Below are 11,063 nucleotides of genomic sequence, written 5' to 3' on the forward strand. Positions count from 1 at the left end.
GCATTTCTTGTAATTTACAGCTAAATGGCAACTTCCAGCTAGGCAAACCTGCTTCTGAATGGTTCGCTAAGAGACATACGCACTTGAACAATTCACCTTTAGCATGTAGCTTTCCCTGTCTAGTTCTTTGTTAGGCAAACAACACCCAAAGCATGGTGGACACCCTGACCCTCACGAAGTTATTTCCATGAACGTAACACCTCATTTTGGGCAGCGGCACTTTACTTCCACAGTGAAAGAATGGGTATGATGCTAAAAATAAACCATCCAGAAAGCCCCCCCCCCCTCCCCCGTCTTAGGTCAATGACCCATCGGTAGGAAAAGAGTGTGCAATGAACGCAGCCACTAAGTGCGAGTCGATCGGATAGGCTGCAGTCCTAAATAGGTCAACGCGCTATGGTAAGGAAGTTCATCGACCATGCGTGGTATTCATAACGAGGATTTTATCCATCAAAGCCGGAAAGCTTTCCGATAATAAAGTGTTGTATTCACAACTGTGATGCCATTTAACGAGTTAATCAAGAGACGGTGTATTCTGTAGTCCCTGGTTCCAACTGACATGGGCGAGGGAGGACGGGAAGGGGCTGACTAGTGACTAAGCAAGGTCAGCGCTATTTTGGTGGAACGTGAAAGGACTAGCGAACAACGTTTTGGACTGACTCCGTCATCAACTGCAACGGGTGTCCAGTATATATGTGAATGTGAAAGATCCCGCACAACCCGGTTCAAGTTTGAATTTGCCTGTCGCCCAATAGTGTAATAGTGAGCTCAAACCCATTTTTTATTTTCTTCAGTTCTGCTCCTGCCACACCCCCCTATCACCATCCCTGGAAATCGCTGGTGCTCCATGTGTTGCAGTTGTGACCAAAACTCATTTAACCACTATCCTCTCCCTCTCCTAGATCCTCTTAAAATACAGTGACGTTTTAAGTGGCAGAATTGACAAAACACTGCTATTCGTTTCTTTCAGCTGCTCAGCTGTCCACACTGTATATTTCAACAAGCAAGTCAGTCAAACAGGCCGCACCGGACCAGCAAATGCGCTGTATTCTGTAATGTATACCGCACGACAGCACAGCAAGCAATTCTTAGAAAATGCGCGCGGCCCGACTGTCCACCTTTGGTCAGTTGGTAACCTAACATTCTACAGCATGTACAGCGAACAAGTCAACTAGAAGACTGTGTACACGTACAACAGGTGAGCCTAAACGGCCAACGGACAAGGCAATGTGCCCAGGGGGAATCTTGATGAAAGGCACTCAAGGACATACTATTCAGTGTCACAGAAGTTCCCAAATGCCGTTTACACAAGTTTCCTTTGCGTTCCATAAAACAATAGGTATGACCCTCTACGCGCCCCTTATCCCTGTTGCTCAATAACTACACACAGGACAATGCAACAGGAAGTGCGATCTAAACAAATACCAGTGAAAGTCGTCTTGGGGTACTCTCCTTCCTCATCTTTGCTTCTAAACAATAGTGTGTGTGTGTGTGCGTGTGTGTGTGTGTGTGCGTGTGTGCGTGTGCGTGCGTGTGTATTTGTGTGAGTTTGTATGTGCATGACAGTTATTGTGTGTGTGTGGGGAGAGAGAGAGAGAGAGAGAGAGAGAGAGAGAGAGAGAGAGAGAGAGAGAGAGAGAGAGAGAGAGAGAGAGAAAATTATGGAGGGAGAGACAGAGACGTTGACCTGAAAACGAAACAACCAACGTGATTCTAGAACCTTACCTAAGTCTTCAATCTCCATTCGCTCCGAGTCGGATTCCACGCTGAGCTGTAACAAAAAGAAAACTATGTCGTAAATTGAACACCACACGATTTTCAAATTATATAAACAGCAATAAAAGCTGCAACGGTCGAATGGAATACCAAACTTATCACATGTCAGCATTTAAAAACAAGAAAAACAACATATCAATTCAAAGCTGCACAAAGGTGATAAACGTGAATCAAAACGTAACAAAATAATAATAATAATAATAAATGAGCATTTATATAGCGCAACATCATAACTTTACAATTATGCTCTTTGCGCTTGACACATTTAAAATTAAAACACAGTTATACAAGCATTTACATCTACATTCATAGTCAGCAACGCTTAATTAAAAGCATACACCATCAAACATACATTACAAAAGATTCTTCCACTAACTAAGTAATAAAAACATGAATAAAAAAAATAGGTAGTGAAAACAAGGAAATACCAGCTGTATACCCTTAATCAAACAGAACATGTTATCAACAATACTGAAAACAGCCCTAGATGTTTATATACATTATCACATTATCACTAAAACAACAAATACACTACAGGTAGCCTACTGATGGACTGAGAAAACAAAATCAGGGGTTGTATTTCTTGAAGAGGTGCGTTTTAAGTGCTCGTTTGAATGCTTGGGGCGACTGTGATTATGATTATTATGAGTTATGATTTATGATTTTTGTCAATGTTATGATTTATGATTTATTTTTCTTTCAATATACGTGTCTCGTGATCTGGAAGCCAATTGATTTCAGCCTTGTATGTAACCGAACAACACGACTGCTTCACAGATTTCCCACTTATATTTAAATACCTTTCACCATCCTTTTCTCTACCATTCAGACCTGACACCGCCATCACCAGCGACAACAACGACAACTACCCCCTCCCCTATTACACGTATTATGCTTGCCGCATGCATTTATTTTTTCTCCAAACAACACTGTTACCTTCAAATCACACAAGCACAATTCGATGAAGAAAAATGAGAAAATAAAAAGTGTTACACAACAACATCAATTTAAAAGTAACGGAACAGCAGACAGCCTTAGAAAGAAATTAAGTATATGTTAATGCAGTATCTTGAGGAAGGGGGGGGGGGGGGGGGAGGGGTATATGCTCAGGCATACATTGTTGTATGATTCACTGAGTCCTCTAAAAGAAGGTAACCTTTGTAGAAACACCCTGGTCTAGCTGAAATAACAATATTTATACAAAGTACATAATGCATGCGAGACCCATGCAGAGAAAATACCATCATAGAAATAGAAAGATGAAAAAAGTACACAAGCAGATAACATTCGATAATCATGTCAATAAGATTCTTAAAGAAGTTTGCGACTACTAAGTCAAGTTATATTTAAGCGTTGCACTGCAGGGGATGCTTCGTGCGCAAGAATATATTGACTGACTTTTCGGGGGAAATATGTGCCACACGAAGTCCTACTTTGTGACTGCCAAGGCCCAGCGACTTTCTAAACGTGAATACATTCAATGTATATAAACATCTAGGGCTGTTTTTCAGTATTGTTGATAACATGTTCTGTTTGATTAAGGGTATTCAGCTGGTATTTCCTTGTTTTCACTACCTATTTTATTCATGTTTTTATTATTTAGTTAGTGGAAGAATCTTTTGTAATGTATGTTTGATGGTGTATGCTTTTAATTAAGCGTTGCTGACTATGAATGTAGATGTAAATGCTTGTATAACTGTGTTTTAATTTTAAATGTGTCAAGCGCAAAGAGCATAATTGTAAAGTTATGATGTTGCGCTATATAAATGCTCATTTATTATTATTATTATTATTATAATCTCTCAGTGATAACGCAAAAAGGAATTCGGTGAATGTGGTTAGAACATAGGAATGTGGTTATTTTCATAGGTTATCACTGCACACATATTAATGATATTATAGTCATTAAAAATGTAAATAGTATCCAAATTACAAAACAGCAAGACACGCCCATGTTCAGTACCGGCAAAGAAAAAGTTGAATTTACTGATGGGAAAGGTTAGTTCACTGCTATTTACTTGTAACTCTGCCCAACTGCCGGGATCTCACCTCCAAAGAGTGGAGTTTAGTGTCATTACACCTCCAAAGAGTGGAGTTTAGTGTCATTACACCTCCAAAGAGTGGAGTTTAGTGTCATCACACCTCCAAAGAGTGGAGTTTAGTGTCATTACACCTCCAAAGAGTGGCGTTTAGTGTCATTACACCTCTAAAGAGTGGGGTTTAGTGTCATTACACCTCCAAAGAGTGGAGTTTAGTGTCATCACACCTCCAAAGAGTGGAGTTTAGTGTCATTACACCTCCAAAGAGTGGAGTTTAGTGTCATTACACCTCCAAAGAGTGGAGTTTAGTGTCATTACACCTCCAAAGAGTGGAGTTTAGTGTCATTCTCCATTCAGACATCCACAGAAATCGTAACACACAAATTAAAGTAGCCCAAAAGATCCCATCACGCAAACCCATCACTTTAGCCAACAAAAAAATTAGGTGTGGTTACGGTAACATAGCCAAAAAAAATAGGGTAGGAAGGTAGGCAATCACTTTTTTTTTAACTTTTTTTTTCTAATGTGTACAAATTAAACCTACTTGACAGGGAAATAAGTGTGCGACTCGGGCGCTTTCGCTTTCATTGCGTTTTCTGCGCTCGTTTTCTTGTTTTTTTGTGTTGTTTTTTGACAAATGTAATAAAAAGTTATAGGGTCGGCCCCTAAAAATAGGGTAGGTCGGGTTACCGTAACCACACCTATTTTTTTTTAGGCCTTATTATCAGAAAGTTGCCATTTAGATAGGATATCTCAGAGAAGAAGAATAGGCACCAAGGAGTGAAAACAAAAGAACCCAGTAAATCATGAGAGCCACCACCACCCCAAAAAAAGGTACTAGTCTACTTAAATATACACACTGTAGCATCTCTACACAATGATAGTTCACTAATCGATCAAAAGGGCATACACAAAATACAAGAGCAGAAAACGATCTCCACTCAACGAAAAACAAAAAGCCTATTTAAGCAGACACACGACAACGCACTTTCATTTTCTACAAAATCCATGAAGACTGAATCCGCCATACACAATAATAAGGTCGTAGTGTGTGTGGAGAGGGAGGGGTAGGGAGGTGTAGTGAGACGTGGCCAGTGCACAATTTAAGGTTCAGGGGTTAATTTAACGGGCTGCAATCACATTTGTCAAACAAACAAACAAACAAACGTTGTAAAAGAAAGCGCGAAATCTCAACGTCTCGTGTTTTTCTAATGAAGTTCGGTTATATCAAATCGTACAAATACGCATGGCAAGCTCTAGGTAACCGGTCACAAGTCTTTCTCTTCACCTTGGTGCATCAGCATTTTTACAAGCACGAAATGTCCTCATAGCATGCAGTCGGCTTTCTTGAAAATGATAGGCTGGTCACGTCTGGGTACAGCACATTCAGATATATGGCATGCGCCCAAAGAACAACGTTTTATTCGAAAGAATTCAACTCACGAACCTAACGTTTTGTCCTGTTCGTATCATGCGACTATAATTATCAGTAATAAAAAAGTAACAAACGCCTCGCCTCTCACTGCAGTCATGGCAAATGTTCAAATAATGTCAAGTAAAACCATTAATTCTAAAACATGGAAAAGACAAGTACAGAGCATGCGCGCCAATAAAACACAACTACCTGAAATATTTTTTGCCCGCAATAGATATCACTAACTCTTGTGGAAATCTTTCAATTTAGTACACGTGCACATAAAACATACATCAAAAACATACAGCAAAGATGCGTGGAGTATAATATGACGGATGCAGTGTTGTCCATACGAGTATGCTCTAATTAGCACTGTCAGTCTAAAGGACCCTCCCGCCACACACACACAAACACATACAAACACACACGCGCGCACGCGCACACACACACACACACACACTCTCTCTCTCTCTCTCTCACACACACAAACACACACACACAGACACACACACACACAGAGTAGACAAGCAAGTGTGCGGAAGTCATCAAACACAAGTTGTAAAGATAAAGAAGATTACTGGGCAGACAGGAGGGGGGGGGGGGGCGAGAGAGGGGGGGCGATAGAGAGAGGGCGAGAGAGAGAGAGAGAGAGAGAGAGAGAGAGAGAGAGCGCGCAGCTGCAATCAGCAAAGTAAATCCAGGGGTGAGGGATTATATTGATAACATCCTCAGACTGGCTGGAGGAGAAAGGGAGTGGAGAGGGGTTGGGGTGGGGGCGAATAAGGCAGAGTGCGGATTCCAGGCAACAATGGAAGTGAAGTTTGAGAGCGACGCATCAAAGCGCGCGGTGCATAGTTACCATGCTGTTGCTTCTGTTGCCGTGCTGAAGGAAAACAAAACATACAACCAAATGAAAACACGACATATACAGCAGGTAGCAGAGAATGCAATTCAAACTATACCAAAAAAACAACAACAACAAAAGGGAAAAAAACCTGACACAAATAAATAAAGGCACAAAGGAAGAAACGGAAGCTTAGCAAGCAAAGCCGTTTTAAAAACAAAAACAAAAAACATAACAAAAACAGAAAAAATCTGAAGCATTTCCAGCTGACACGAATCCGCAGAAGAACCCAACAAAAAGCATGGAATTCGAAAACAAACTAGAGAAACATAAAAAGAGTTTTGCTGCTACTCTTCTGAAAGAAATCGCAAAAGCCTGAAAAAGATATTTTTGGTAAAGCGTCAAGCCCGCAAACACTTGTAAACAACTGAAAAAGCTCAAAACGTCCAATGTCAGCCGACATGAAAATTGTCTGCATGGCAAGGGAGGCAACTTTTGTAAAAGACAGAAAGTGCAGTCCGCAGTGTGCTGCAAAATTGTTTTTAAATAGAGTATAATTATGGATTTCGCACAACTGCACAATAAACAGGAATACGTCGTAAATCTCCACAAATTGTGGCTGGAAAAGAGAGAAAGAGAGAGAGAGAGAGAGAGAGAGAGAGAGAGAGAGAGAGAGAGAGAGAGAGAGAGAGAGAGCGAGAGAGAGAGCGAGAGAGAGAGAGAGAGAGAGAGAGAGCAAGAGAGAGAGCGAGAGAGAGAGAGAGAGAGAGAGAGAGCGAGAGAGCGAGAGCGAGAGAGAGAGCGAGAGAGAGAGAGAGCGAGAGAGAGAGAGCGAGAGAGAGAGAGCGAGAGAGAGAGCAAGAGAGAGAGAGAGAGAGAGAGAGAGAGAGAGAGAGAGAGAGAGAGAGAGAGAGAGAGAGAGAGAGAGAGAGAGAGAGAGAGAGAGAGATTTGGTTTCAGATTAAAGTGTCAACGACAGAAATAGCAGGCAAAGTCTGATCCATCCAATGAACTGCCAGACAGCAGGAAAGGTCGATCGATCGAGCTTTCACGAACTGTTAAAAAGTAAACACGGAAATTTGTGTGTGTGTGTGTGTGTGCGCGCGCGTGAGTTTGGGTGTGTGTGTGTGTGTGTGTGTGTGTGTGTGTGCGAGCGTTTGTGTGTGCTTAGGTGTGTTTGTGTGTGTGTGCGTGCGTGCGTGTGCTTGTGTGCGCGTGTTTGTGTATATGTGTGTGTGTGTATCCACGCGCGCATACATTTACGCATAAGCACGCATACAGCATCCTCTTACCAGGTCAAACGGCCCGACCAAGCAAACCAAATCGGTTGCAGGAGCGATTTGGGGAAAAAAAAGGACCAAACCAACAAAGGACCGATGCAAGGTAACCCATACCATGTTGACAGCTGGTTCCATACATCGTCTGTGTGACTCACGCACAAACACATACACACATCGACCTTTGCAAGTACGCTCATATTTTAACTCACATCTCTGCCACGCTTACAGCTGGCGCCCATCAATGCCTCAAAAGACATTTTTATTTTCAACCTGCGTATCTCCTGATCCGCTTTTCGCGCACAATACGACTCATCAATTATCATTTTCCCAAACGAATGGCCGTTATTCAAATCCCAAGACACGTGTTTAAAGAATTACCGTCATTAAAAAGTAAAACACATGTTTTATTTATAGAGGAATTTTTTTTTTATTTTTTTTTTTTTAACTTCACGGTAGGCATAATATTTTGTGTACAGCAAGAACTCTTCTGCTTTGCTAAGGTCACAGGGGTTTGCACGAAATGACCTTACCCTCTCATAAATCCTGACCATTCCACCTTTTAGTTGTCGTTTCCGAACTTCACACCGAATCCCGTAGTTATTCATAAGCGTGCCCAGAAATATTCCCCGAACGGACTGGACTTTCATGGCTGCAGCTGAGGCCACTTAAAGCGATTGTCTCGACTGCCGAAGCAAATATGAAAATGTTATTCTTTGTCACACCCGAAATGATCATCTCCATTGCAAATTCATTCCCTCTCGTAAAATGTCAGCCTTGTGAAAGTACAGGTCCATGCGGTAAAAGCATCTTATTCATACATGCTCACAAACGATGAGAAAATGGTCACTGCCGTAACTGGAAAGCACATTTAAAGGTACCTTTCTCCAACTAGAGGACTTAACGTTTCCTCAGACAGGAAACAAGTACTCGAGACGCGAAGGACGGAAGTAAATAGTGACAGCCAGATTCATTTCAGGTTGTCACTAAGCTTACTGTAATACAATGATAAGACCTAGATGGAGAACAGTAAAAGCTGTTATAAACTTTCTAGTTGCTGCAATGACCGCAGACATGAGGTTTTACTGAGTTACTCCCCTTTACGATCATCGTGGGTGCACTGGAAAGGAAGGTTTTACTGAGAATGTATTGTCTCAGTTATTCTGCCAATGACATTTCATTTGTCTGTCTCTGTCTCCATCGCGAATTCCTCTCATATGACATGTGCTAAAACTGCTCTTTTTCATATAGCTATTTGCAAGTGAAAGTATAGACCCCTGTGTTTCCAACAGTGCAAAACAGCTGAGAAAAAAATCCGCGGCTATTTAATACTGCATACTGGATCACACTCAAGGCACCAAACATCAGACGGTTCGTCTTATTTTGACTGCCCACAGTTATAGAGGCGTAGGAACACATCTATCTTGCTTAAGGCACCAACAATAAATCGTTATTTTGTTCACACCGCTTTAAAATCTCCAGAGCCGTAATAAATATTTGTGTTCCCTTCCGATGTCCTGCATCCCCAGCCCCAACCCTCCCCCACCCCCCTTCCATCATCCCTCCCAGCCGGTTTCCCTAGGGGCCAGGGTGGCTCCATCCCACACATAGACCAAAACAGACGTGACATTTCCTTGGAGACATTGGTCTGTTTAATTAACTCGTCCGACACGGCAGTCCCGAGGCAGCAAGCCTAAAGAAACACTGCTGCCAGATCGATGTATCGAACAGTAGCTGGCTGGCAAAACACCTACGCTTTTTTTCCTGCACGGCTATATAAACAATAGAACCTGTTTCAGCGTCCGAGACTGCCTGGGACCTTGGTTTTGTTAGCAGTGCCGGAGCCAGGTAAAAATTAACGCGAACACCGTCTGAAGTAATGTGGAAAGATTGACGTTACCAAACTTCCCTGGCGCAAACGCTGCCGCGTTAAAATGCAACCAGTTTCGGAGTTCTGCCTTGTCAAGGCACCAGATCCTCACTGTTGAAGCAGAATGAAAACTGTGAGGAAAGCTGCAATACTGACCTATCGAACATCTATCTAGCAAATCAACAACTACGCTTTTTCTCCTTATTTCTACGAACTCCCTTTTTATTGAAACATTCCTGGCAAATTATCATCTACGTCCTCAAACCTCCCGACGACACATCCCCCCCCCCCCCCAAAAAAAAAAAAAAAAAAAACCAAAAACACCCACCAACATCACCATAACAACTTCTACTCTCCCCACACCTACCAACCTCCGCACAGCAATACTCAATACGTTGAGAGCTATGTGCTGTAAGTGACCTCTCAGGTCAAATGCTGCTGACGGAACGTGAAAACTAATAGGAGAAAGACAGCCAAAGTGAGTGCTGCCAAATCGATGTATCGAACATTCCTCTCGCCAAACCAACTCTACTTTTCCCCTGTCCCTCTGCACTGTGGAAACTGTCAGATCAGCGCTACACGTCATCACTACAAAAGCGACAATTTTATGATCAAGAGTTGCCATTTGTATTGCTGGTCACTGCATGGGCGACTATTTACACTCTAAATTAACACTAGTTTTTCCGTGTTCGCTACTTCTGCCAGTAGAATTATGTACTATGTCAGACTGTGTTCAAAACTGGTTTCAAAAAGGGTGTTCAAAAGGGGAACACTTCAGTTCACAGTGCATGTTGCATACTACTCTGTACAGTTGCAAAAGAGCTGGGCCACATTTGTGCTTGCTGGATACAAGATTCCAAGAGTAACAACTATACCCCCCCCTCCCCCCTATTCTCTCTCTCTCTCTCTCTCTCTCTCTCTCTCTCTCTCTCTCTCTCTCTCTCTCTCTCTCTCTCTCTCTCTCTCTCTCTCTCTTGCTTTTCTACTTTTAGTATCTCAGTGTGCGCTGGGGTTGTAAGGTGCGCAACAACGAGAAGGCGTGCCACAATAGACACATTAGTATCGAATTTTTGAATAATATATGTCCACCCTATAGGGCTTCGCCCATAATATTCTTCATGCAGTCCCGTTCCTTCGAACAACTGCACTTAACGTAAACATCACCGATTCAGTATACTAACCATCTTTGACAAAATTAACAGCTACACTCTTTGACACTTAGCTGAGTTACGTTAAGCATTTCTGAAGTAATGGGCTATTCGTTTAAATGCATCCAACGAGGCCAACGAACGGAAATCACCCTTCACGCAAAAAATAAAAGCACACTCTTTCTCACTATTAGCTCAAGACAGCTAAAGCCTGTATCACAAAACCGTCTTGTCTTGGGAAGTAATGAGGCAGCAACCTCAAGGATGCGTATCGATGTGAGAAGGAAGGCCTGCAAGATGATTTAGATCCATCTGTCGATCGCACCCAAATCAACATCTACGTTGCTTCAACCTGGCTTATGATATCACTCTAAAACCCATCTCTAAAATGTCAATTGAACGTTGCTCGTAACAGTGAAACGTGACTCCCGAACACACCCCCACCCACCCCACCCCGTCCCCACAATCCATACAGTGAAACAAGTCTCCAAAATCAAGCACTTTGCTCCACCCCCCCCCCCCTCTCCATGTCAATGACACCTGTCCCCTAAATCAGCAACTGTGCTCCCCCCCCAGCACAATCCCCCCAAATATTTACAGTCAAACCTGTCTCCCAAATGAGCTATTGCGCTCTTCTCTAGTGAGATCCTTAACAGTGAAACCTGTCTTTAAAACTCACAACTGTACCCCCCCCC

General features: G+C 42.4%; 1 protein-coding gene across 1 annotated transcript in view; it reads right to left on the reverse strand.

Annotated features, from left to right (window-relative positions):
• Nucleotides 1-11,063, reverse strand: part of LOC138982539 (5'-AMP-activated protein kinase subunit gamma-2-like) — a gene marked incomplete in the record, with an annotated part of 298,415 nt that overhangs the window by 41,010 nt on the left and 246,342 nt on the right. The window contains 2 exon segments of the mRNA XM_070355850.1: nt 1,726-1,771; nt 6,089-6,112. Of these exon segments, the coding sequence (XP_070211951.1) occupies nt 1,726-1,771; nt 6,089-6,112 (70 nt within the window).

The sequence above is a fragment of the Littorina saxatilis genome, linkage group LG12 (genome assembly GCF_037325665.1).
Source record: "Littorina saxatilis isolate snail1 linkage group LG12, US_GU_Lsax_2.0, whole genome shotgun sequence".
Classification (NCBI taxonomy): Eukaryota; Metazoa; Mollusca; class Gastropoda; order Littorinimorpha; family Littorinidae; genus Littorina; species Littorina saxatilis.